The sequence below is a fragment of the Myotis lucifugus genome, unplaced genomic scaffold (genome assembly GCF_000147115.1).
Source record: "Myotis lucifugus unplaced genomic scaffold, Myoluc2.0 scaffold_1411, whole genome shotgun sequence".
In the NCBI taxonomy this organism is placed as follows: Eukaryota; Metazoa; Chordata; class Mammalia; order Chiroptera; family Vespertilionidae; genus Myotis; species Myotis lucifugus.
Genome location: NW_005872459.1, coordinates 31,599 through 58,878, shown reverse-complemented (window position 1 = coordinate 58,878; position 27,280 = coordinate 31,599). Strand labels below are relative to the sequence as shown.

General features: G+C 54.7%; 1 protein-coding gene and 1 long non-coding RNA gene across 2 annotated transcripts; both read left to right on the top strand.

The window, feature by feature from the left end:
* Positions 1-472: 472 nt before the first annotated feature.
* Positions 473-22,860, top strand: PLOD1 (procollagen-lysine,2-oxoglutarate 5-dioxygenase 1; the record flags this gene model as incomplete). The annotated part of the gene is made up of 19 exons (XM_014449772.2): positions 473-491; positions 2,687-2,778; positions 5,404-5,537; positions 6,515-6,678; positions 7,934-8,046; positions 9,326-9,389; positions 10,980-11,077; positions 11,864-11,965; positions 12,487-12,618; positions 12,942-13,063; positions 13,967-14,071; positions 14,472-14,597; positions 14,884-15,025; positions 15,819-15,932; positions 16,591-16,656; positions 17,228-17,332; positions 19,205-19,351; positions 20,038-20,163; positions 21,970-22,860. Coding segments are annotated over 19 exons (2,127 nt in total), but the record flags the coding sequence as incomplete, so codon positions are not given.
* A 1,681-nt stretch (positions 22,861-24,541) lies between these two features.
* On the top strand, positions 24,542-26,057 carry LOC111824405. The gene is made up of 3 exons (XR_002827486.1): positions 24,542-24,931; positions 25,553-25,606; positions 25,715-26,057. It is a non-coding gene; the product is annotated as an uncharacterized LOC111824405 (long non-coding RNA).
* Positions 26,058-27,280: the final 1,223 nt, after the last annotated feature.

Genomic DNA, 27,280 nt, shown 5'->3' with positions numbered 1-27,280 from the left:
GCTGGGTCAGAGCTCCGGGCACCCCATAGGGCAAGCGTCACCCTGGGGCATTCAATTTCCAAGCACCAGGGCCCCACCCACCTGCTTTCGGCCTGGGCTCCCAACTGTAGGGGGCGGGGCTTTAGTAGGTGTAAAGGCTCAGAACAGAGTCTGGCGAGCAGAGAGTGTTCCATAAAGCTTAGCCGTCATTGTTATGGTGATTTGCAAGCAGAAACCCCAAAAGGAGCCTGGAGACCTAGCACCCCTTCCCCCCTCACTCTCTCCCTCGCTGCCTGATTTCGGGAGTCGGGATCTAATGGAGAATCCAGAATCTCACAGACACGCTGGCTTTTTCCATCGTGAAATGTGACACTCTTCCTGTCCCCAGGAGCCCCTGTGGACAACAAGAGGGCCTCAGACAGCAGGGCCTCCGAGCCGGCAGCTCTGCCTCTCCTCACCAGGGCAGGAACTTAACCACCCTGGCAGGAGTTAGGGGGAGCCCTTCCCCAAGGGTGAGAAGCGCCCCTCTTTCCTGGACCCCAGGGTCAGGTAGTGAGGCCTCCCCTCTCCACACCTGCCTAGTGCACCCACCCCTTCGGCGGCAGGTCCCTGGGCCCACCCTGTGGACTCCTGCCAATCCCTGCCGGGCTGCTTGGCGCCAGCCCCCTGCTCTGGGCCAGCACCCTGCCCCTCCGCTCTGCCAGCTCTGCCAGCTCTGCCAGGCTGGGCGGGCCCCTTTGTTCTTTTTCATTTTATTTTTTAAATTCTCACCTGAGGACATGGTTTTTTATTTATTTAATTAATTTATTTTTAAATAAATTTGTATTGATTTCAGAGAGGAAGGGAGAAGGAGATAAAAAAAACATCACTAATGAGAGAGAATCATTGATTGGCTTCCTCCTGCACGCCCCCCAAGTGGGATTTAGCCTGCAACCTGGGCATGTGCCCCAACTGGACCTGTGACTCAAATCTTATTGATTTGAGAGAGAGAGAGAGAGAGAGAGAGATAGGTTGTCTCTCATCTGGGGATTGAACTACAACCTAGGTATGTGCCCTGTTGGGGAATTGAGCCTGAGACCTTTGGGTGTATGGGAGGATGCTCAACCACATGAGACACAACCCTTAGTTCTTTGAGCCCAGGCTCCTCTTGACTTCCTAGGATGGGAGTGAGGGGGCCTCACCTGCCTCTGCTGGCCTGGTCACTCCACTTAGTGGGTCTGTTCACCCAGGAAAGTGTTAAGTCCTGGACCCCAGGGAAGGAAGGGTCACCCAGTGGAACAATGATGAGTGCTGCAAAGTGGGGTCCTGCCCCTGAGGGCAGGAAAAATCTGAGAAGGCTTCATAGAGGTGGCGGGGAAGAGGCATCACTGTCAGTGGCCCTGGGCCCTGGAGGAAGGTCAGGGAAAGGGCAGGGAGGGAGCCCTGGCAGGAGGGATGCGCCCAGCAAGGTGAGACTTCTGGTTGGAGGGAATGAGTGCATCATCGGACTGATCAGCCAGGGCCTTGGATGCCAGAGCAAGGCGTTTGCTGCTCATTCATCATCACCAGTAACAGCTCCTAGCCTGTGCAGGCATCCCAACAGGACTGTACAGGCCTGATCTCCTGGAGTTAGTCCAGAAGCCTGGGAAGAAGGTATTGTTATTAATCCCTAGTCTACAAGGGAGGGAGAAACTGAAGGCAGAAAGGTCAGGGACTTGCCCAAGGTCACATAGCTGGTAAGGAGAAGAGCTGGGACTCTGACCAGAGCCTTCACTACTCAGAGGATTCAGCCTCGAAGTGTGGTCTGGGAGGGGCTTCTCAGGGCTCCCAGAGATGCTTTCTGGGGAGTCATTTCCCATGGGTTCCATTGTAGAGGTGAAGCTACACTACAGAGCCTGGGAGAGGTCCAGTGTTAAAAAGGTAATACAGCCCTGGCCAGTGTGTTCAGTGGTTAGAGCATCGGCCCACACACCAAAGGGTCCTGGCCAATGGCACATACCTGGGTTGCAGGTGCAATCCCAGCTCCAGCTGGGCTCACGTGGGAGGCCACCAATCCATGTGTCTCTCGCACATAGATGTTTCTGTCTCTCTGAACATCAATGGAAAAAATATCCTCAGGTGAGGGTTAACAAACAAACAAAAAAAGGTAATACAGCTGCTCTGGTCAATGGCCAGGATTTCAAGGCGGTTTCCACTCCTGGCCGACTCTCATTGGTTCTCATGGTGTTGGGAGAATCCAAGGATGAGACTCAGCAAGAGAGTCTATAGGGGTTGATTAGCAACGTCTGCTCTGGGTGCAGTGTGGATAGTGGTGGCTGCCTCTGGGCTAATGTCCAGCGTGGGCCGGAGAGGTCCTCCCAGAATGCGGCATTCAGAGTGAGTCCTTCCCTCCGCCCCTGTGCCTGGCCCAGAGCCCCCTAAAGCCAGAGAGGCCCAGTCCCACAATGCAAGATGCGGACACCTCTGCTCAGGACGCTCCCTGTCATGTGGGTCAGTTGCAGGTGAATGGAGCCCTGGAGGAGAATCTGGAGACCCAGGTTACATCCCAGCTCTGTCACTAACCAACGGAGTGATCTTGGGCACATCCCTTCCCACCTGGGCCTTGGGCTCTTGTCTATAATGGAAATGGGGCCACGGCCTGTGGGATTTGACAAGAACAGTGGCCTGCCCCTACCTGTCACCTGTCCTCCTCCTCCATCCCATTCACCACGCCCTTCTCTGTCCCTAGACAACCTCCTAGTTCTCACGGTGGCCACGAAGGAGACCGAGGGGTTCCGACGCTTCAAGCGCTCAGCCCAGTTCTTCAATTACAAGATCCAGGTAAGGGGCTCCCCAGGTGGGGCAGAGACAGCCCAGGAGTGGAGGGGGAGTCCAGGGGCTGCGTGTCCACCTTTCCCAACTGACTTGAAGCCACAGGGTGTGGGACCACGGCCAGCGTGGCCTGGGTTCAAAGACCTGGAGAAAGGGCTGCGCCCAAATGAATACACAAGACAAGAAATATAAATTTGGAAATTATGGGGGAAGCCAGTTGTGAACTTGGTTCTAGGGATCATGTTCCACCGAGTCTCCAGTCTCCGTTCCCATCTGCTTTTTATTTACTAGTATACACAATTGCCTTTTAGGAATGCAAACAGACTTATCAGAGGTGATGTTTGGGAAACAGTAAAGAGATCATCAAGTTTGGGGGGTTGCCTTCTGCTACTGAGTCAGCAGTAGGTAATAACAATGCAGACAGTCAGCCTTCTGAATATCAAAAGCCCCATTCAGCTTTCTGACCGGACTTCTCACATTTATATTAATTACTGTTGATCTTGGCTTTCCAATTCCCCCTTCTTTGATTTCTTAATAGATGTTGATATGCCGCTTGCAGAGCTCAGGTTCTTTTAAGATTTTTATTCCGCATCTGCAGACTAAAATTAAACGTATAAGAACAAGAATGAGACAGGCAATAGTGGTTAAAAGGCAAAAGTAAGGAGAGCCAGTGAAAAGGAGTAAATTCTTTCTTTAAATTGCTGCCAGGCATCTAAGGAATTCGTTTGTAAGTTTGCCTGGAATAATTATACAGTATGCTGCTGTGATTCCAAAATATTACGTATGGTGTTATCTTTACCCTAAGCACCAAGAAGGTGGTTTTTCATCGACACAGGCAGCGGTAAATACTGTCTTGTTGGGAGTTCCCTATAAGGTACAAGTGGAATTATTTAAGCTATAGTTAAAACTATATCTTTTTATTGGTGCAAGTGCAGCAGCTGATTTCCATTGATTATTACTATACGCAGACCCGTAGGGGCTCCAATCCACAAAAGAAAAAACCGTTATTAAGTTTGCTGCTGGTGGGTGCCATTCATAAAACTTTTTACATAATGGCTTAGTGGGGGGAGGTCTTAGTAATGTTCAATTCTCTTTGCCTCTCCCAGGAGCAAGCATGGACAGTAATTGTATTTAGGTTTTCGCTTCCCCCTCCTTTGGTGTGGATGGTAGCCAGAAAAACCTCTCTTTAATTCTACACACAAAGGAGCAGTAGTTTGATCTGTGTCGTATAAAAAGGGAAGCTGGGTGGGGACACCCATGTAATTATACTTTGCCCATATACTTACAATACTAGGCGGGGGATCAGCCCACGTAAGGGGTCTTACCCAGGGAGCACTTCCCCACTTGCCCCTGGTGATATTACCGCACAGCTGGTGACTGCCAGCATGGCAACAAAGATGTTCTCAGGCGTTCTTGGGGTTCTGGTCTCTTCCCAAATTCGCTCAGCTTTCTGGACCGTCTTCTTTATCACTCCCCAAGTCATCTCTGGGTTATTTATCGTCAGTCTCCCACTCCTTATCTTCAGTGTGTTGCCTGGGGCTGCTGCTGTCTATGGCTGGGGTAGCCGATTGTCTACAGCTGCAACAGGGGGAATTTCTGGACGCCTGAACGTTGGAAATGAGTTAGGAAAAGCAAGAGGGAGAAAGACATAAGCAAAACCCATGAGGAGCTGGAGATGGAGAGTGTGGGAGCGTGAGACTGGAGAGGTGTGTGGGGGTGCTCAATGTAGTGTGCACGGGCTCATGGGGGGAGGGGGAGTGGATAGGTTAGAGGGCACTGGCGTTTCACAGCTCCCCCGGGTGATTTGGGGATGCCCACAGTCTGGAGACCTCACTGTCCAAACACTCCTCTGAAGAAGCACGGGCTATGCCAGGGGTGGGCAAACTTTTTGACTCGAGGGCCACAATGGGTTCTTAAACTGGACCGGAGGGCCGGAACAAAAGCATGGATGGAGTGTTTGTGTGAACTAATATAAATTCAAAGTAAACATCATCACATAAAAGGGTACAGTCTTTTTTTTTTTTGAGTTTTATTCATTTCAAACGGGCCATAGTTTGCCCACAGCTGGGCTATGCCCAGTCCTTGGAGTCATGGGTGTGTGTCCTCTGTGTCTGGCCCATGGGGCTGAGCCCACAGGGAGGCATTTCTCCATTTAGATGAGTGTGCTGAGCGCCTCCTTGTGTCAGGCACAACGGTAGGCACCAGGGATGATGGACAACACAAGCCATGTCTCTGCCTATACAACTTGCAATCGAGCGGCATTGAGCCAGAAAGAACGTGTGTTCGCTCACATGAATGAGATTTGAAACAGGGTTATTGCTTCAGGCAAAGCTGGATCCGGGGGTTCAAGCATGGTAAAGTCTTTGTCTTTCTTTTTTAATTTTTGTCTTTAGGCCCTGTTTGTTTTCATTTGCAGACATACTCTCTGTATGTGGTGGCAAGGTGGCCACCAGCTTCTCAACCTCAGCAGAAAAGGCAGTCTTTCCTTAATTTTAATAGAACAGTCCCAGGGAAGACTCTGATAGGCTCTTCTTGGGTCACATGCTCACACCATGGCTATGGGAGAAGGAGGGATGGGACACAGACTGGTCATGCATGGTCACTTGACCATCTTTAATGGGCCTTTTTCTGCAGGCTCTGGGCCTCGGGGAGGACTGGCATGGAGAGAAGGCGACATCGGCCGGAGGAGGGTTGAAGGTTCGGCTGCTGAAGAAAGCTCTGGAGAAGCATGCAGACAAGGAGAACCTGGTCATCCTCTTCACAGACAGGTCAGCGGCCAGGGGGCTACCTGGGCGGGTCCCTTGGCAGGGAGATAGAGGAATATTTTTTTATTTAAAAAATTAAAAATATATATTTTTTTCTTGATTTCAAAGAGGAAGGGAGAGGGAGAGAGATAGAAACATCAATGATGAGAGAAACTCAGCTGCCTCTTGCACGCCCCACACTGGGGATCGATCCTGCAACCCGGGCACATGCCCTGCCCAGGAATCAAACCGTGACCTCCTGGTTCCTAGGTCAGTGCTCAACCTCTGAGCCACATCAGCCAGGCTAGAGGAATATTTTAAATTGAGGTTCTCCCAGGACATCTGAAATGGGAGATCACTCTAGCTAAGGTTGTCTAAGTCTTAGGGGGTCTGTGTATCCCAGGAGAGACCCTCTGGTGTAGCCCACTCCCGATCTTGGTGAAAAGATGGGTGGGGGACTGCCCAGGTGTGACAAGCCACGCTCTTAGTGGGAGAAGGGCATGGGTTATGGCAGCGGTTCTCAACCTGTGGGTCGCGACCCCTTTGGGGGTCGAACGACCCTTTCACAGGGGTCGCCTAAGACCATCGGAAAACACATATATAATTACATATTGTTTTTGTGATTAATCACTATGCTTTAATTATGTTCAATTTGTAACAATGAAAATACATCCTGCATATCAGATATTTACATGACGATTCATAACAGTAGCAAAATTACAGTTATGAAGTAGCAATGAAAATAATTTTATGGTTGGGGGTCACCACAACATGAGGAACTGTATTAAAGGGTCGTGGCATTAGGAAGGTTGAGAACCACTGGGTTATGGGGACCATCTCTCTGTCCGGGGTGGGGGTGGAAACCTGGCGGGCCGGGCCAGGGACAGTAGGGCGGACCCATTCCCTAGACTGGGAGCAGGGGATTGTAGAAGCCTCGATCCAGGTCTGGGCCCGCTTCACACTCCTGCTCACCTCTGCCCGTCTTCTGGCTCCGGCTGCAGCTACGACGTGGTGTTTGCCTCGGGGCCCCGGGAGCTCCTGAAGAAGTTCCGGCAGGCCAGGAGCCAGGTGGTCTTCTCGGCCGAGGAGCTCATCTACCCCGACCGCAGGCTGGAGGCCAAGTACCCAGTGGTGTCCGACGGCAAGAGGTTCCTGGGCTCTGGAGGTGAGGAGCTGTGGCCGGGCTGGGTGGGCTCCAGAGGAACCCAACACTGCCTCTGCACGGTTCCTCGGTGTCCACAGGATGTCGCTCATGTCCCAAACACAGGCTCTCCTGAGTAGAATTCCTGATTCTTTAATTTTTAAACTCCCCCCGCCCCCTGTCTTTTTTATCTCATTGACAGCCACCCCATCTGCATAGGGTGAAACCTGCCCTCCCCCACCTCAGTCCTTTGGTCCCATTTCAAAAGATCTCTTGCCCTGGCCGGGTTGAAGCTTTGTCTCATATACCAAAAGGCTGTGGGTTTGATTCCCAGTTGAGCATATGAGAGGCAACCGATCAATGTTTCTCTCTCTCTCTCTCTCTCTCTCTCTCTCTCTCTCTCTCTCTCTCCCTCTCCATACCCCCCACCCCCCCAATCCTCTTTCTATAAATCAATAAACATATCCTCTGGTAAGGATGAGTCTGCCCCGAGGTCCACACCCACTGCTGCTGCCTCACTGGGCTCCTGGCATCTAGCAGTCGGCACACTGTCCCGCCAGCTCCACCCCCGCCCTTCCAGTCCATGCTCCACCCAGAGCCAGAGGCAAATCCACACTCATCACTGCAGAGCATAAAATCCATATTTTATGCTGGATTTCTCTGTCCAGCCACAGAAGCCACTTCCTCCCATGGGCCGAGAGAGTTAGCACAGTCCAGATGGCCTGGCCCTGGCCCCGGCCCTGGGGTACAGGTGTCCCCTGGGGCAGGGCCCTCCCTGGCTGCCCACCTTCTTCCATTTCTCTCCTCCTCTCACCAGCCTTCCCCATAGCCAGGGATCTGTGTGGGTTTTTCCCTTTAAGCCCCCATGTGCTGTGTGCCCTTGGCCCAGCCTCTGCCCTTCTCTGGGCCAAGTTTCCCCGGTAACTATGGAGAAAGGGCTCCAGCTTGCGCCCACCAGCTCTGCTCTCTAGGAACTCCTGGTGTAATCCATTCATTCACCATCTGTGTGGAGCCCAGCATCTAAGCTGGTACAGTTTAGTGGGCACCATCAGTCTTTCTCTCTGGGCTCGGTGAGAACTTGCTCTAAATGACACTAACTGGCAGACTGTGTCCGGCCGATGGACATCACCTCCTCTCAATCTAGGAGGACTTCTGAGAGGAGGCAGGGCTTGTGGATAAAGGAGTAGGACATGGAGGAGAGGGGAGGCTGGGAAGAGGCCCCTAGCTTGGAGGCTGGAAGCTAAGTATCTGTTTCTGTGTGTCCTCACGCAACCCCCAGGCTTCATCGGTTATGCCCCCAGCCTCAGCAAGCTGGTGGCCGAGTGGGAGGGCCAGGACAGTGACAGCGACCAGCTCTTTTACACCAAGATCTTCTTGGACAAGGAGAAGAGGGTAAGAGTCAGCAGGTGGGGCTGGGGAGACCTGATCCCAAGGGCCAGGCTGCACTGGGAGCAGCCCCTGTAGGCCTTGAATCCCTGGGTTGGGCTTGACACCCCCATTTATCCATTCACCGATTCACTCATTTATTCAGAAGATCTTGATTGGGCGCCCACTGTGTGGGAGACACCGACAGGTGCAGGGCCGGGATACGGCAATGAACAAGAGAGTTGGGGTCTGCGCCCTCATGGCCCTCAAGTGGGGAGACAGAAATTTACAACCTCATGTCAGGTGATGGTGATGGCATTGAAAAGAATGACAGGCTGAGCTGCCTACTGTGCCTGGGGGCTTCTAGGGGGGCTGATGAGAGCTTAACAGGCCACTGCTGAGCCTGGCTCAAAGAGGCAGGGGTCATCGAGGGGAACGGAGGTAGCAGAACCAGGCCAGTGCAGCCCCAGCCCCAGCCCCAGCCAGGAGCCTCTGGGTAGACAGGAAACTCAGGGTGCTCTTAGGTGTCAGGACTCCTGGATTCTGCCCTGCTGACCTCCCCATCCTCCACCCATGCTGTGCTGTGTGACCTCGGGTAATTCACTTCCCCTCTCTGGGCCTCCGTTTTTATCATCCACAGAATGATGAAATGAAGCAGTCGGGCCTGTGCAGTGGAAACTATAAACTTGATCTTTTTGTTCACGCAGTCCTTCCTCCTTCCCTTTTGCCTCCAGTGACATCACTGCAGAAGCCCGGGGACTAAGCCCTGAAAATGGAGCTGCTCTGCTTGGGATGAGGGCGGAGCCTAGAGTGCCCCTTGCCCAAATGCCAGTCAGCTACTTACTAGCTGTGTGACCTTGGGCAAGTTAACCAACCTCTCTGTGCCTTGTTTTTTTAAATCTGTCAAATGCAGTGATGATGGCATTCTCCCAGAGGGTGTTGTGTGGGTTAAATTAATTAACGTGTATATAACACTTAGAATAGCGATTGGCACACAGTCAAGTACTAAACAGTGTTTGTTATTATTAGGGTGCTTGTTGCAGTGGAACCCGCTGTTTCCTTAGGTTCCTTCCAGTGCCGAGAGCCCCTGGTTCTCTGTAAATGGGGCCACTCGGCCTGTAGATCCCAGGGGTTTGGCCACTGGCTGGCCTTCCCAGGGCTCCCAGCTGGCCTGATGTGACTGGGCAAAGCGGATGTGGTGAGGAAGAGGCAGAGGTCGGGGGCAGGCTGCCCACAGTGGGTGCGATGGAGCCCTGTCCTTGCCAGGGCCGGTCCCTGACGCAGCCTGGTGCCCTGTCTCCTGCAGGAGCGGATCAATATCACCCTGGACCACCGCTGCCGCATCTTCCAGAACCTGGATGGAGCCTTGGGTGAGCAGCCCCCACAGGGAGGGGATGGAGGGAAGGAGAGGGGGATTCAGGCAGGGCCTGAGCCCAAGGGGGAGAGAGGGTTGGTTCCTCTCTGTGGGTTGTGCTGGGAGGTGGCTCGCCTCATCCCCAGGTCCTCAGACCACCTGGTGTCCTGGGGCAGAGCTGTATGTCCCTGTGGGTGGAAAAAGGAGGGTCACGAGGTCAGTTTACTGAATTCACCCAACGCCCGGGCAGGGAAGCAGCCTGCCAGCCTGGTAATGCCTACAGCAGGTACCCACCCTGCCCCCGACCCCGGTCCTCACCTCCTTCCCCTGCCCTCCACCTCCCAGCTGATGGCTTCCTGGCCTGGGGGCAGGGGCTGACCTGGCAGGGAGTTGGAAAGTGCAGGCCAGTTGGTTCTTGAAACTCCAAAGCCCTTGGGCTGCCCCCAGATCCCTGGCTGGTGATGGCATTGCTTTGCCACTAGCTTGCTGGGTGACTTCAGGCCAGACACATGCACACACACCTCAGGCCTCAGTTTCCCCGTCTTTAGAAAAGAGAAGTTGGACCCGATCACTGATTGGTGAATTTATGGTATAAATCAGTGATGGCGAACCTATGACACGTGTGTCAGAGGTGACACGCGAACTAATTTTTTTGGTTGATTTTTCTTTGTTAAATGGCATTTAAATATATAAAATAAATATCAAAAATATAAGTCTTTGTTTTACTATGGTTGCAAAGATCAAAAAATTTCTATATGTGACACAGCACCAGAGTTAAGTTAGGGTTTTTTCAAAATGCTGACACGCCGAGCTCAAAAGGTTCGCCGTCACTGGTATAAATGGACCCTTTGGAGAATCTGAGGAAAGCCCTGGCCCTCTCCCAGGAAGGTGTGGGAACATCACACCCTTTTGCTGTGGCCTCTGGGAGTTCCTGAGCCTAGGTTAATAAACTGGGCCCGATTCACCCCGGGGGGGGCCAGGAGCTTGCACAGAGGGGCTCCCCTCTCATGGTCACCATCACAAAGCCCTCCCTCCCCAGCATTTCCCAGGCCTTGGGAAAGGCTGCTCTGGGTTATATAACTGTCGAACAAGGTAGCTTCCTGTCTAACGTGCAGACGAAGAGGGTCCTAGCATGGGGATTAGGGCTCTCTCTACCAGACCAGGATCTGTCCCCTGTCCCTCCCAGGCCGCCCTGTGTCGCTGGCGTGAACTCAGGGCTGCTCTGCATGCCTGTCAGAGCAGCCGCCTCCCAGACCCTGCCAGTGGGGCTTCTCTGAGCTGTGTCTGGAGCTGGGATATTTCAGTCTTCACTTCCTCCATCCCTGGCTTCCAGCTCGCATCAGTAATCACAGTAACTGATGTGGGTTTCCGTGGATTCCATGCTCACCCTGTGCCAGGCACCGTGCTAAGTGCGCACTGGACATACGGTCCTCCCACTCTTATCCCCATTTTACAGATGAGGAAACTGAGGCGCTGGGAGGTGAAATACTAACCTACGGGGATACCTGCTCACTGGGGGAGAGCTGGGATTTGAGCCCAGCCTGTCAGCCCCTGAGTTTGGCCTCTGGGTCTGACGCTGGGTGGCGCTGTGATTTCTGACCCCCAGATGAGGTTGTGCTGAAGTTTGAAATGGGCCACGTTCGAGCTCGCAACCTGGCCTACGACACCCTCCCAGTCCTGATTCATGGCAACGGACCCACCAAGGTAGGAGGGGCCCCAGGCCCTGGGGAGTGTGGGAGGGGGTCAGCTTCTCCTTGGGGCCAGGGCCACCCATCTAGTGCCCGAGAGCTTGTGGGCATTGCCCTCAAATCTGAGTTCAACGTGGAGCCTCTTTCCTGCTGTGGTGGTCGCTGACGCCCTGTTCATCCTGCTGGACAGCAGGGCACAAAGGAAGCCACTGCCCCCACCCAGGCCCAGGCTCGGCTGCCCCAAGTCACCCACACTCCGACACCCCAGGGCAGGCTCGTTTGCTCATTTAAGAAATATTTATTGAATGTTTGCACCAGGGCATGAGACCTGGTCAGTCATGAACAGGACAGACTGGCCCCCACGCTCCTGGAGCTACAGATGGGTCCTGAGGAACTGGCCCCTGGTTCACACCACAGTTCTCTGAGCGAGAGGTCCTCAACCATCCAAATCAGAATCAATCAATGGAAGGGAGAGGAAGGGGGATGTGTTAAAACGCAGAATTCCCACCCCCGCCCACAAGCTGGCCAATGGGAATCTCGAAGGGGCGTGGCCCGGGAATCTGCATTTTACAAGCTCTCAGCCCGTCCTGAGATGAAAAAGCACCAGGCCGCCAAGCCCTCCTTCTGCCCTCCCTCAGCTGTGGTGACCTCAGGGGATGCGCATGCCCTCTTCAGGGCCCACCCAAAACAAGGTCACATTCCTGCTCCCTCAGGGGTGGCAGTTGGCTGGGGCCCAGGAAGGTGGCCTCAGTGGTTGCAGGTGGGTGGGACTGGCACCTCTCAGACCCCTCGTCCCCCACAGCTGCAGCTGAACTACCTGGGCAACTACATCCCGCGCTTCTGGACCTTCGAGACCGGCTGTGTTGTGTGTGACGAGGGCCTAAGAAGCCTCAAGGGCATCGGGGTAAGGCCGCCAGAAGCTGGGGTGGGGGAGGATGGGTGATTCTGGAAGAGACTGTTGTCTTTGGTGGAGGGTAGAGGGATTACCTCCCTGGCTGGCGTCCCATCCTGCTCCTCACCAGGCACCTCCTCCTGGAAGCCTTCCCAGACTACACATGGCTCCACATTTCCCCCGATGCCTGCCTTCCAGTTTTTCTGCCTGGTCGTTCAGGCTCTCCTGCAGCCCCGTCCCCATCCCACAAACCTTCTTCCTCATTCGTGGCCCCACATCACACCCCATGCCAGCCAGGCTCCCCAACAGTCTGCCATCAACTAGTCCTCGCTCCGAGTCAGGGCTCACGCGACTCCTGGTCCCCAGCAGGGGCAGCTTCCTGTCTCCCTGCCAGTCCCTGCCTCTGTCCACCTGTCCATCCTACTCAGAGCTCCCTGGCCCAGGCCCCTTGCCTGCTAGGGCCACACACCTCTGACTCAGGGGTGGCTCCGTGGCTGGGCATGGCTGGACTCTGCTGCCCCCTCTCCACGCAGGATGAAGCTCTTCCCTCCGTCCTGGTCGGCGTGTTCATCGAACAGCCCACGCCATTCCTGTCCCTGTTCTTCAAGCGGCTCCTGCGCCTCCACTATCCCCAGAAACGGATGCGGCTTTTCATTCACAACCACGTGAGTAGCCGGGGCTTGGGGGGTTGCCGTGTGGCCCAGCGGAATCAACGATCCGGATGTGAGGCCTGTGGGTTGGGGGTGCTGTCCTGGTGATAGAGGCTCTTAAGAGGCCTGTGGACCTGGCCTGGTCAGGGGAGGATGGTCAGAGGGTGGCCAGAGAGGGCATTCCAGGTAGAAGGTCTGGCCTGGGCGGGCAAAGGCATAGAGTTTAGGAAAGCAGGTGGCCGGGATGTGCCAGGGATGAAGGGGGGCAGCCTGCAGTAGCAGAAGGTGCGGTGGTCCCTGGGGGGGACCGTGTCCTCATCCTCAACCCCCCTCCCCAGGAACAGCACCACAAGGCTCAGGTGGAGCAGTTCCTGGCGGAGCATGGCGGCGAGTACCAGTCTGTGAAGCTGGTGGGCCCCGAGATGCAGGTGGCCAATGCTGATGCCAGGAACATGGGCGCGTGAGTTGGGGGCCAGGGGGGATGTGGTTATCTCTGCTGACAGTGGTGGGCAGAGGGCCATGGTGTCCGGAGCACCAGACTGGGAGACAGGACTTCGGAAGGCTCGGTGGTCTCCGGCAGGTTCCTGCCCCTCTCTGGGCCTCCGTGTTTTCATCTGTCAGACGGGGAACTTGCCTCGGTCTTGCGATTGGCTGGGGCTGAGCAGTGTCAGCGTTTAGGAAGGACTGGAGGACCGGAAGACAATAAATGCTGACAGCCAGAGAGATAATCTCTGATTGCCCCGTAGTGTATGTTGACTGTAGAAGAATTGGACGGTCCAGATCCGAGGTTGGCGGCCTTCCCATGAAGGACTAGATTGTGAATCTGTGCAAACCAGCTTTGTGGGCCCCGCCGCAGCCACTCAGCTCTGCTGGGGTAGCGTGAGCGAGCCTGGTTGGGCTCCAACAAAGTTTTATTTGTGGACACTGACGTTTGAATGTCTGTGATTCTCATGCAACTTATTGGATGCTTTTCCCCCAACCAGTTAAACATGTAAAACCATTCTTAGCTCATGAGCCACACAAAACCGGGCAGTGGGCTGGATTTGGATCGTGAATCTTAATTAAGGCTTTGATACCAGTACCCAGACACCCTCCAGGAAGGCACAACCAGTTTGCCCCTGGCCCTGGGCACGGTGGGAGCCTGTCTGTGGGCGGTTGATACCAGTTGTCAAGCTCTGGGCCTTCGTCTTGAGAGTTTGGGATCTGCATCAGGGTTTGGGTCTTGGAATTGGGAGGGACCTTTGAGGCTGCTGGTCCCAGCCTGCACCAGGGCGGCCCAACCTCTCTAAAGAGCCGTGGGGAGGTTGGCACTGGAGCCCCCCCCCTCCCCCGCCCCACTGACCCTGCGTCCCCCTGCCTGCAGGGACTTGTGCCGGCAGGACCATGGCTGTACCTACTACTTCAGCGTGGATGCCGACGTGGCCTTGACCGAGCCTCAAATCCTGCGACTGCTGATTGAGCAGAACAAGTGAGGCTGTGGGTGGGCTGCGGCTGGCAGACAGATGGGCCCTCAGAGCAGGGTTCCTGGGCTGGCACTGCCCGGGATAGGCCCGGGCCCCTGCTGGGAGCTCTTCCCTGCCTTTGTCCTCCTCCCCTGCCTTGGCCTCATCGACCAGCCTGGCAACCTTGTCTTGTTCCCCCCCCCCCCTCCCCCGTCACAAGCCCCAAGCCATCCCCCTCACACCCTCTGTTCTTGGCCGCCCTGTGGGAGGGAAAAGGTATCAGATGGGCCAAACCTACCTCCGGGCCCTGCCCCAGGGAGGTGCTTGCAGGTTGAAACAGACCCCCCACCCTTCCCCACACCTGGTGAGATCCGCCCCGAACTCCCAGTGGGCAGAGGGACCCCTCTGAGGCGCTCCCTTCCTTAGGAACGTCATCGCCCCATTGATGACCCGCCATGGGAGGCTGTGGTCGAACTTCTGGGGAGCACTGAGTGCAGATGGCTACTACGCCCGCTCCGAGGACTATGTGGACATAGTGCAGGGGCGGCGTGTGTGAGTACCGACAGGATGGGGGCACCCCCATTTGTCTTCTTCCTGGCCTGCAGCACCCCCTCCCCCAGTATTCTTGTCCTTATTGCTCTCAAATTCCCACCGCACCTGAAGCAAGGGAGACTGCAGTCAGACACACAAAAGGACTTCCCGACAATTATCCTGGGCCCATTGCCCAGGGTAGGGGACTCCAATCAGCACTATCATGCCCTCCCCTTGGCCCCTGGCCCTTAGTCTGTGACTCTCAACACGAGCCTGCGGCCCCTCCGTCTTCCTCTCTCTCACTCAGCGGCATCTGGAACGTGCCCTACATCTCGAACATCTACCTGATGAAAGGCAGTGCCCTGCGGGCTGAGCTGCAGCAGACAGACCTGTTCCACCACAGCAAGCTGGACCCCGACATGGCCTTCTGCGCCAACGTCCGCCAGCAGGTCAGGCCTGGGTGGGTGACCAGAGGAGGCCCTTGATGGGGAAGGTGGGCTGCCTGGTCACCATACGCCATGGAGCTTCTGAGGTTCCAGCAGGGCTGCTCCAAGGCTGCCAGGCCTGGCGGAGACATGCAGGGCACTGGCACGCAGGCTGGTCCTCTGGGTCTGTGGGGATCATTTTAGCAGACCCGGGTTTTACACCATCTATTTTATTTTTTAAAGTATACTTTTACTGATTTCAGAGAGGAAGGAAGAGGGAGAGAGAGAGAGAAACATCAATGATGAAAGAAAATCATTGATCAGCTGCCTCCTGCACATCCCCTACTGGGGATGGAGCCTGCAACCAGGGCATGTGCCCTTGACCAGAATCGATCCGAGACCTGGTTCATAGGTCAATGCTCAACCACTGAGCCACGCCGGCCGGGCTATTTTATTTACACTTTTGACAGCACCTAAAAAAAAATAACCCGAAACTTTCTATCTAAATATACTCCAAATAATGTGCCCAGGAAACACCCTTACCCTGTTCCTGTGCTGCACCCAATGTTTTCTGGGGCTTTTAAAAAATGTGACAGCACGTTGATGTTTTCCCCTGTGCCCCAAACTTCGGGATCAGAACACCATCCTCTTCTTGGCACATTCGTTCTTTTATTCCCATTCAGTCCCCCAGGAAGCCTTCCCTGATGGCATCCCCAGTGTCAGGTCTAGGTGACCCCGGTGGGCAGAGGAGGCTGCTGTCATGCCCCTCCCAGGGAGTGCAGGGGAGGGGAGTCTCTCATCGGCCTGGTCTCCCCAGGATGTGTTCATGTTCCTGACCAACCGGCACGCCTTTGGCCACCTGCTCTCCCTGGACAACTACCAGACCACCCACCTCCACAATGACCTCTGGGAGGTGTTCAGCAACCCTGAGGTGAGGCCTGGTGGGCGGGAGGGAGTGGTGGGAGTGGAAGGGGCCCCGGTGATCCTGTAGCCGGAGTTGCCTCCCTCTCAGAGCTTCACACTGGGACCCTGTGGGCCACCTGCCTTCCTTCACCCCAGGGGGCCTGTCTGCGGGTTTGAGTAGGAAGAGGAGGGTGTTTTGAGAGGCAGCGCCATCTAGTGGAGGAGGGACGAGGAGTCAGAGGCCCATTAGCTGCGACTTCATTGAGCCTCTCTCTACCTTTGGGGCCTCAGTTATCTTAGCTCTAAAATGGGTATACTGTCCCAGCCTGACTTGCCCCTGAGAATGTTGTGATCAGAAGAGGAGAAAATTGTGACCGTGTTCTGACACATGGTGAGCTGGTGGCTGATGTGGGCACATGCCTGTATCTTCACGTAGACCTGTACACACGTGCACACGTGTACATACACATGCAAACACCAGCTCCCGTGGGCACCCTTTTACGCCCAAACAACACAACGCACCCAGTGGGCACAGAGGCAACCCGGCTCCTCCAGGCATGCAGACCTTCACTTACATTGTGTGTGGCCAGGGGGGAGGAGGCCCCTCCCAGGGAGTTGAGCACGGGGTGAGTCCAGCTGGCCCAGGCCAGTTCCCAGGACCCCATCCCGCTTCCCCCTCCCCACAGGACTGGAAGGAGAAGTACATTCACGAGAACTACACCAAGGCCCTGGCGGGGAAGCTGGTGGAGATGGTGAGGACTGGGCACCCTGGGAATGAAGCTCTGGATTTATACCCGACACCCGGACAGAGGAACGAAGCGAGCTGACCTGGGGGAGGGGCGCGGCCCCCTCCTGTGCTCCGGCGAGGGAGGGGGCAGCGGTGGCCCCTTCCTCCTGCTGGCACTTTCCAGCTGGAATCTGCAGGGCCGGCGGCCTCAGGCTTCTTTTCTGGCCCAGGCAGGAAAGAGAGGAAAAGCATCCCAGATGTGGCCGCAGCTGCAGACCACGGCCCGTGTTTCCCCACAGCCAGCAGGCCTCTGCCCCTCAATGCCCACACTCGGGTGGCTTTGGCCTTGGCACTGGCAGTTCTGTGACCTTGGCCAGCTCCGAGCTCCAGTTCTTTCTTCCTTCAGCATCTCCCTGAGTCCAGGCTCCCTGGGGACTCTCAGGGGGACACTCAGAGGCTCTCAGACCAGGGTGGGGCAGGGCATAGGCCACACAGGGGTCCTGCCCATGGCGGGTTCTGCCGAGGGCCATGGGGTCAGGGGGAGGATGAGGCCGGTCCACTCTGGACCCCTGTGACCGAGTCCCCACCCTCCCCAGCCTTGCCCGGATGTCTACTGGTTCCCCATCTTCACGGAGACGGCCTGTGACGAGCTGGTGGAGGAGATGGAGCATTACGGCCAGTGGTCTCTGGGAGATAACAAGGTGGGAGCCCCAGGCGCCTGGACTGGGGCTGGTGGGAGGCTGCCCCTCCAACCCAGGCCCGCCCTCCGGGCTCTTTGCCTGGGACTCTTCAGATGGGGCGGCGGCATCTAGGAGTAGAGGGGTGGCCGGTGTTTAGGAATAGAGGGGTGGCGGAATGGGATGGAGTGCTGGTCTCTAAGCTGCCATTGCCGCTGGGTGACTGAGCTGCCTCAGACTGAAGGTGCTAGGTTTCCAGTTCCTGTTTGTTATGCCAGTGGTTGAGCTTCCTTCCCAGGTTGGGCGTGGGAAGGGGGAGGAGTGAGCAGGTGTGGATGAGGACCATTAGGAGGCGACAGCACCCGACCGCAGAAGCTAGTGGCGCCCCGCTGAAGGAGGAACCCCCTGCCTGCCCTCCTCTTGCAGAGTCCAGGACCCCTGGTTAAAGGCACATGCGCCCTGGGCCTGGGCCTCAGAGAATGGCTAACCTCAGCCTGGCAGCTGACTAATCTCTGGTCCGGGAGCTCAGCTCCAGAGCCCAGTAACTGGCACAGCCCATGCGTTCTATTTTTTTTTTATAAATTTTATTTTTTTTAATTGTTTTATGCTTAAAGTATTACAAAGAGTATTACATATCAGCCATGCGTTCTGGGTCTGGCTGGTCCTTGCCCTCCAGTGCCCGGGCTTCCCGGGACGCTCATGCCTGAGCTGCCCTGTGGCCCTCTGCGTGGGTCTCTGCTGTGTAACCAATGACCACCAAGCTAACGGCTTAAACAGGGTCCTCAACTTTGGGGTCCTCAAAACTTTTTTAAACAGGGGGCCCAGGTTCACCTGTCCCCCCAAACTGGTGGGAGGGGCTGGCCAATAGGTTAAAGAAAAAAACAAATAACAAGTTCCTAATGCACGGTTGCGCATATCTTCTTTTTGAAGTGAAAAAAAACAAAGCGGGGAACGAATACAATACTGTATTCGGCAGGTTGCCCGACGGAACGTAGTCTTAGGACCACTGGCTTAAAACATCCACTGACAGATCTCCAGGGTTCTGTGGGTGAGGGTCTGGGTGTGCATAGCTGTATGCTCTGCTCAGGATCTCGCATGGCCTCAGTCGGGGTGTCAGCTGGGGTCAGTGGCTCCTTTGAGTCTCGTGGTCCCATTCCACAGCTCACACGAGCAGGATGCATGTTCCTGCCGCTGCGGAGCTAAAAGGTGACTGGCCTCTTCTGGGACAGCAGAGAGATTCTCTCCCTCCAGGAGCCTCCCTGATTGATTTATTTCTTAAAATATATTTTTATTGATTTCAGAGAGGAAGGGAGAAGGAGAGAGAGATAGAAACATCAATGATGAGAGAGAATCATTGATCGGCTGCCTCCTACACGCCCCCTACTGGGGACTGAGCATGTGCCCTGACCGGGAATGGAACCGTGACCTCCTGGTTCATAGGTCGATGCTCAGCCACTGAACCACACCTTTAAAGACTCACCCAGTGCCCCCTAGCTGGTGTGGCTCAGTGGATAGAGCATTGGCCTGTGGACTGAAAGGTTCCAGGTTTGATTCCCGTCAAGGGCACCTGCCCAGGTTGCAGGCTCAATCCCCAGTAGGGGGCATGCAGGAGGCAGCTGATCAATTATTCTTCCTCATCAGTGATGTTTCTCTCTCTCTCCCTCCCTTTCCTCTCTGAAATCAATAAAAATATTAAAAAAGAAGACCCACCCAGCATCATCTCCCCTCTGATTAAACCAAAGTTGACTGACTAGTTACCTTAATCACACCTGCAAAACCCCTTCACCTTTGCCCTTATCCCATCAGGTTCAAGGTCAAGGGGAGGGGATTGGACAGGTGGCAGGAATCGGGGCCATCTTAGAATTCTGCTCACCACCCTGTGTGGGTCGCTTCCAGGACAACCGCATCCAGGGCGGCTACGAGAACGTGCCGACCATCGACATCCACATGAACCAGATCAGCTTTGAGCGGGAGTGGCACAAGTTCCTGGTGGAGTACATCGCGCCCGTGACGGAGAAGCTCTACCCCGGCTACTACACCAGGGTGGGCAGGCTGGGTGCAGCCAGGACCAGGCGGGGGTGGAGGGGCTGGGGAGGGGGAGAGGAGGAGGGGAGAGAAGTGTTCCCAGCTGGGCAGAGGCCTGAATATTTGGTGTCTAGGCAGGGGAGAAGTCTCCTCCTCTCAGGTGCTGGGGCCACTCTGCCTCTATCCTCTGACATCATAGGACCGTTTGAGTCCTTCCTCTGTGTCCTTGACCCCTGCATCCATGACTGCCAGGCCAGCTCACCGGACAAGCCCCCGGTCAGCGGCCAGCATGCCCTTCTTCCCTCGGGTCCCCCTGAGCTCCCTCACTCATGTGTCTGTTGATGCCTCTTTGGCTTCTGTACTTGTCACTTCCTCCTTCACAGGGTTTTCTCCAAACACCTGGGCCCTGTCCTCAAGGGACCACCCGCCTAGATAGGTGGGAGGGTGTGAGGATTAGATTCATTCATTCCACCTTCCTTCCCTTCTCTTCCCTCTTTTCTCTCCTTCCTTCCCTCCCTTCTGTCCTTCCCTTCCTCCCCACATTTCTATTGAGGACCTTTTCTGTGCCAGGCACTGTACCAGGCCCTGGAGAACACAGCGTTAGATAAACTGCCCTCAGGGAGCCGACGTTCCAGCAGGCGCTGAGGGCCCCCTGACCTGCGCCGCCTCTCATGCGGGCTCCCTGTGTCTCTTCCCTGGCACAGGCCCAGTTCGACCTGGCCTTCGTCGTGCGCTACAAGCCCGACGAGCAGCCCTCGCTGATGCCACACCACGACGCCTCCACCTTCACCATCAACATCGCCCTGAACCAGGTCGGGGTGGATTACGAGGTGAGCAGGGTCGCTCTGGCCCAGGGAGCAGGCAGGAGGGAGGCTGGCTGGTGAGCAGCTTGCAGGGTGTTCGAAGCTGAGGGGCCCAGGATGCACCAGCACCAGAGAACTAGGAACCGGAGAGAAAGGGCGCTAGATCCGTGGGGAAGGCTTCCTGGGAGGGGCGGGCTCAGCACAGTTTGACAGGAGGGAGAGGGCTTTAGACCCAAGAGAGCAAGGGGCCAGGAGGCCTGGAGCCAGATGACCTTACCTGGGTCCTGCCCCCCTCCCCCCCTTGCTCGGGGGCCTCAGGCAATCTCTTGGGAAAACTTAAAGTGCCCTCCCCACAGCTGTGAGGATGACATGAGCTCATCCAGGTAACTGTGTACGTAGTAAGGACTCCAGGAGTGGTAGCTAGTAGTAACAAGTTCAGGGTCCGCATCATTCTTGGAAGAGGGCTGCTTTGGGAATGACTAAACCCAGGCTTGTGGCTGGAGGGAAATCTGGGGAAACCAGGAAGACATGAGGGTGAGGAGGAGCAGTTCTGGGGCCTTAGACCCTAAGGGAGGCCTGTGGGTGTGATCAGCTATAGAGCCATTGATCCATTCATTCACTCACTCCATAAGCTACTATTTTTAAGGAGTTTTTTGTGACTCAGTCCCGGGTTACACACTGTGAAGGAGACCCATAAAAACACCTGTTTTTTTGAGAGTCGACAATGTGCCAGGGGTTCTCATAGGGGACGATTTTGCCCCCCTCCCCAAAGGACATTGGCAATATCGGAAGACATTGTCGGTGCTACTGGCATCTAGTGGGGAAAGCCCTCGTAAGAAAGATTGATTGGGCCCGTCGTGGTGATGCTGCGTAACAGTACGAATGTACTTGATACCATTGGACTGTTCCCTTAAAAATGGTTACCATAGTAAAGTTTATGTTACGTGTATTTTACCACAATTAAAAAAAAAAAAAAAAAAGAGCCCTGGCCAGTTTGGTTCAGTGGATAGCGCGTCAGCCTGCGAACTGAAGGGTCCCAGGTTCGATTCCGGTCAAGGGCACATGCCCAGGTTGTGGGCTCGATCCCCAGTGGGGGACTTGCGGGAGGCAACCGATCCATGATTCTCTCTCATCATGGATGTTTCTCTCTCTCTCTCTCCCTCTTCCTTCCTCTCTGAAATCAATAAAAATATATTTTAAAAAAAAGAATTATCTGGCTCAAAATGTCCATAGTGCTGAGGTTGAAAAACCTGGCCCTAAGCTCTTACTTGTATCATCTTATTGAATGCTCACAACTCTGTGCAATTTAATGCCCATTTTCCAGAAGGGAAAATTGAGGCTCAGGCTGGTCACAGTTAATAAAGGGTGTGGCTGACCTTTGTCCAGGGCTGCCTGACTTTCTTTTTAAAAAATTAAAATATATATATATTATTGATTTCAGAGAGGGAGAGGGAGAAAGAGATAGAAACATCAATGATGAGAATCATTGATTGGCTGCCTCCTGCATGCCCCCCAATGGGGATCAAGCCTGCAACCCCAGGCATGTGCCCTTGACCAGAATCGAACCCAGGACCCTTTGGTCCACAGGCCGACGCTCTATCCACTGAGCCAAACCGGCTAGGGCTGCCTGACTCTTGATCACTCGGTCTTTGCTGAGTGACCCCCTTAGGCAGCATATGGCTGTCACTCCCAGGCATCCCAGGCAGGCTGTGCTGAGGGCTGCTTGGTTGTGGTGGCTCAGATGGAAGAAGAGGGGGTGGTGGGGGAAGGGCCCAGCTTCCTGTTGGGGAACTGACGCTTCCTGTTGGGAAACTGACCCTTCACGTCTCCTAGGGCGGTGGCTGTCGGTTCCTGCGCTACAACTGCTCCATCCGAGCCCCACGGAAGGGCTGGGCCCTCATGCACCCCGGGAGACTCACGCACTACCACGAGGGGCTCCCCACCACCAAGGGCACCCGCTACATCGCCGTCTCCTTCGTCGATCCCTAATTGGCCGGGCCCAGCCACTGCGGACACTTTCCTCTCTGCCAACAACCATTGCCCGAGGTCCCAGGAACCCCGTCCAGCCTCCAGGTTCTTGACCTCCCATTGCTCTTGGAGCTGCTGTTGGAGAGCCTGGGCCGCAGGCCAGGGGCGAGGACACCTCCTGGGCTGGGACTTTCCTGGTGCTCTGCACCCAGCCCCGGGGGAGGCTGTTTGTTCACTTTCACTGCCTTGAACAGCTCATCCTTTTCCACTTGTCTTCCTCAAAAACCCAGCCCTCTTCCTCCAGTCCTTCCCTGAGTGACACGTGAGCAGACAGGGGCTTACACAGCTGCCCCGAGGGCTCTAGGGGTGTGGAGCCACACCCCCGAGCTCCCACGCTCTCGGCAGCCCCGGGATCTGCCGGGATCTGCTTCAAGCTTCAGGGCCGACACCGAGACCTGGATCAGACTCAAGTCCTCAGCCGGGACTGCGGAAGCCCCTTCTTCCCTGGTTCCTGTCATGGGAGCCACACGCTGTCCCTGCAGATGGTGACTCGGCAGACCCCCCAGGCGGGCGGCGGGAAAGGCATGGATGCCACAGTGCCATCCTCTACTTGACCCTTGGCGGGGAGCGGGGGGGGGGGGAGTGACATGTCCACACACTGTACTGCGTCACCCTGTCCTGCATGTCCCCGTGTCTCTGGAGAGGGACAGACAGACAGACAGGAGAGTTCCTATTAAAAGTCATTCAAACCACCGAGGGGAGCTGCCTGGGTGGGTGAGTGCTGGTGTCGGGGGAGTGTCTGCAGGGAGGGGTTGTAAGAGCCCATGATTGGCAAGAAAGATCGCTCAGGAGGCTCAGGGCCTGTTTCCCAAACAAGCACGTGACCGTGGTATTGTTTGTATATTCCGCAAACCCTTACGTGTGAGCCAGGCACCGGCTGCCTGGGGCAGGCTTCTTCCTCCGTCCAGATCTGCATCAGGTGTCACCTCCTCTCTGGAGCCTTTGCTGACTACCCTTCCTGCAAACATGAACATCAGAGAACTCCCAAATGCTGCCAGCCCCTGCTATGCCCTGGGCGACTCTAACAGCTCAAGACATTCATTAATAACAACAGCTAGCATCTCTCCATCCCTTGCTGTGGGCTGGCATTGTGTCTGTCGGGCACTCGGCACACGGCCTTCTGGGGTGGAGCTATTATTTCCTTTTTATAGATGAGGAAATGTAGGCTCAGAGAGGCCAAGTAATTGGCCAAAGGCCACACAGGTAAGTGGTAGGGACAGGGATTTATTTTTTATTTATTTTTAATTTAAATTCTTTATTGTTTAAAGTAGTACACAAGTCTCCTTTTCTCCCCATTGACCTCTCACCAGCCGCTCCCACCCCCCCCCCAGGGACAGGGATTTGAATATTTCAGCCGGAACCTGGCCCCCCCCACCCCCCAATCCTGTAGTCAGCAGCCAGGGCAGAAAGAAACACATGCATTCACTGTGCACCAGTGTGATAAGTGCCACATGGCTGGCAGGCTGCTGTGGGGAAGGGAGGGACTGGTGGCTTGTGTTAACTCAATGCTTCCCAACTAAGAGCGATTTTGCCCCCTAGGGAACATTGGGCATTTGGCAATGTCGGAAGGCATTTTTGGTTATCACCACGGGGAAGGGGCAAGGAAAGCTACTGCACTAGTGAGTAGAGGCCGGGGATGCCTCTAAACATCCTACAATGCACAGGACCGCTCCTCCCTTCAGCCAAGAATTACCCAGATCTGAGCAGTGCTGAGAGGAGCCGGATAGCAGAGGCTAGCTCAGCACGCCTTGGGGGTGGGGGTGGGGGTGGGGGTGGGGGTGGGGGCGGGAGGAGGTCTCTCTTAGGCAGAGAGACTCCATGTCAGGCGCTGGAGCCAGCCAGGCACAGACGGGTGGGGTCAGGACGCAGGTTGGCTGGTGTGGGTGGGGTGGAAGGGGTCAGACAGTCAAAGCCCATTTCCCCAGGCTAAGGAGAGATGGACGTTATCTAGGAAGAGTTGGACTTTACTATTTAATTGGAGGCATTTGGCCCAGGGTAAATTCAAGCAGCACCAATCTTAATCACTTTCTCATCTCTCACCCCTGACTGCCCAGTTCTCCCCAGAAGCAACCATGCCCAATCTGTTTCCTGGGTGCCCTTTCTGAACTGCTCTCGCATATATAAGGCGCGTGCCTTAGGGGTATTTCTAACTGTTATCTTTTTTCTGATTGCAAATGCAAGTCCAGGCGGCAGTTAAAAAGTCCGTCAACATAGAAACAGGAAACGTAGAAGAGAAAGGTCTGCAAATGCACACTCCCCCCGCCCTGCACTCCCCAATAACACTGTCAGCCAAACTGGAGCCTTGTCTGAGGGCCTTACAGCTTGATGCTGTTCCAGAGAGAACACCCTGGTGCAGGTGGGGGCGGGGGTGGGGGGACGGACTAGAAGGCTGGGGACAGATTCTGAGGCTCCGGCAGTCCAGGCAGGTGACCAGGGCCGAGGCCAGAGCTCCCAGGAAGGGATGGACAGAATAATGTTGACGAAGGAGGACCTCCAGGCAAGATGCCAAGGAAGAGAAAGGAAATGGGATTTGGTGAATTTCGTCCCTGTCTCCTTAGGGAGGCCAGGAGAGTGGAGGAGGAAGCGGTCAGCGGCACCACAAGGCAGTGCTGCCGGCCTGATGTGATGTGAATCACGTCCCGGGGGGCCTGGCCACACCCCGAGGCAGTCTGGTTGCAGCTCCATCGTCCAGAGTCTGACTCACGGCCACTGGTTCACTCGGCAACAGGTCGGGACAGCTTCCTCCGACCAATCTCACTGGGAACTGGTAAGCTGGTGGGTCCAGTGGATACTGTTTGCCTCCTGTGGCGTTTGTGGCGAGATTCTTCCGTGGTTACTGACCAGCGATGTCCAGGAGAAATAGAAAACTCTATTGTTTTCCTTCGTGCTCCATACAATACTCCACGTCTGAAACCTCTGCTCACCAAATGCGTGGGGTTTTCCCCGCACCACAGAATTCTCCAGCTCTCAGCAGACACCGAAAGGGTTGTCCTACACGTTTAACTCAATTCGGACACTATCTCCCCGGAGATAGCAAGTTAAGGACTCAGTCCCACCAGGCTACCCCTCCCCCCATTCAAACACTGATCACAAATCCAGTAGTCACCCGGCCTGCTGGCCAGGAGAGGAAGCAGAGTTTGGGATCCTGGTTATTTTAAGCTGGTTAAGAAACAAAAGATCCGAAAGAATCTTTGACTTTCCCTCTAACCTCCTAACTAAAAGGAGCCTGGCCGGGTGGCTCAGTTAGCATATCATCCTGATACACCAAGGTTGGCGGTTCCATCCCTGGTCAGGGCGCATAGGAGAATCAACCAATGAATGCATAAATGACTGGAACAATAATTGATGCTCCTCCCTTCTTTTCTTAAAAAAAAAAAAAAATCAAAAGAATTTAGGTAGAAGACCTGCTCCAGGAAGGGAGTATATTCACCTATAACTATAGGTTAGTATGAAATGGGTGTGATAGGGAGGAACCTAGCCAGTTAAGGGTCCTCTCGGTGTCCCATTGTTAAAGGTGACCCAGCAAACATTTACTTTTCTGTTTCCACAGGCATTGCCTTCCTGCCCTTTGAAGTCCCAAATCACAGCCCCCACCCTTCTCCTTAGCTCAAGATGGCATATAAGCCTTCACTGCCCCATCTGTCCTGGGGTCTCATATTCTTAAGGAACCCATGTATGTACATAATTAACAAAGTTGGTCATTTTCTCCCATAAATCCATCTCATGTTAATTTGATTATTAGTCCAGCCAGAGGAACTTAAAAGAGTAGGAGGAAAAATTGTGTTTGCCCACAATGACCAGTTATACCAAGTCAGAGATTTCCACTACTCCCTCCTCAGGTTAGATTAATTTTCTAGAGTGGCTTATAGAACTCAGGACAACAGTTTGCTTACTAGGTTACCAATTTATTATAAAAAGGATACAATCTAGGAATGGCCAAGTGGAAGAGATGCATAGGGCAAGGTATGTGGGAAGGGGTGGGGAGTTTCCATGCTCTCTCCGGGGTACCACCCACCCACCACCTGGAAGTGTTTACCAACCCGGAAGCTCTCTGAACCCCCTAATTCAAGGATTTGTATGGAGGCTTCATTACTGAGGCATGATTGGCTAAATTACTGGTCATTAGTGATCAAGCCAATGTGCAGCCCCTCTCCGCTCCCAGGAGGTTTAAGTGGTAGGGCTGAAAGTTCCAACCCTCTAATCACATCACTGGTTCCCCTGGCAACCAGCTCCCATCCTTAGAGGCTTTCCAAAAGTCATTCATTAACATCAATTCAGATTTGGTTGAATGGGGCTGTGACAAGTAACAAAAGACACACACCACTTTCACCTTTATCTGAATAGCCCCGGAGCTATTCCAGGAACTAAGGACAAAAGTAAATATTACAACAAAAGATGCCCTTATGGTTCTTAAACAGAGAACTATAAGGATACAGGAGCTATGTGCCAGGAACAGTGGACAAAGACCAACTATATAGATTTCTTATTATAAACCACAGTATCACCGTGAGATGAAAGGGCGAGGGCTAGGCCCTCCACCTTGCCCCAGGGTAAGGGCTACGCCCTCCACCTTGCCCCAGGGTAAGTGCTCCATCTTACCTTGGCCACGTGCTTGGCAAGGAGCTTCTTCCCGGAAGTCTAAGCCTCTGCTAGCCACACCCAGGAACAAGACACAGACTTGTGCCTGGCCAATCGGCAGAGCACAGTCCTTTCTCCTCCCCTTCCTCCAACTCCCCCTATATAACCGGTCTCCACACAGAGTTATCTCTCTCTGCTTCCTGTCGCTGCGTCGGCAAGGTGGGGGAGCCGAGCTAGCTCGAATACAGATTCTTATGCTTTTGCATCGGATTGGCTGGCTCCTGATGTGGTTTCTTGGGAATCTTGAAATCTGGGCATAACATTTGGGGGCTCGTCCGGGATTCCCAGGACCATGTAGGGATCCTCAATCCGTAGAATCTGCGTAGCCGCGGTAAGTGTCTGTGTGTTGTGTATTCTGTCCTGTGTGAGCTCACTTCTGGAATCGGTGCCTGAGGGGTCCAGGCGGACGCGCCGTGTACGACCACAGGCGGGGGAGAGTTAGAAGACATTCTGCTCCCCACGAGGAATGTGTATTCTC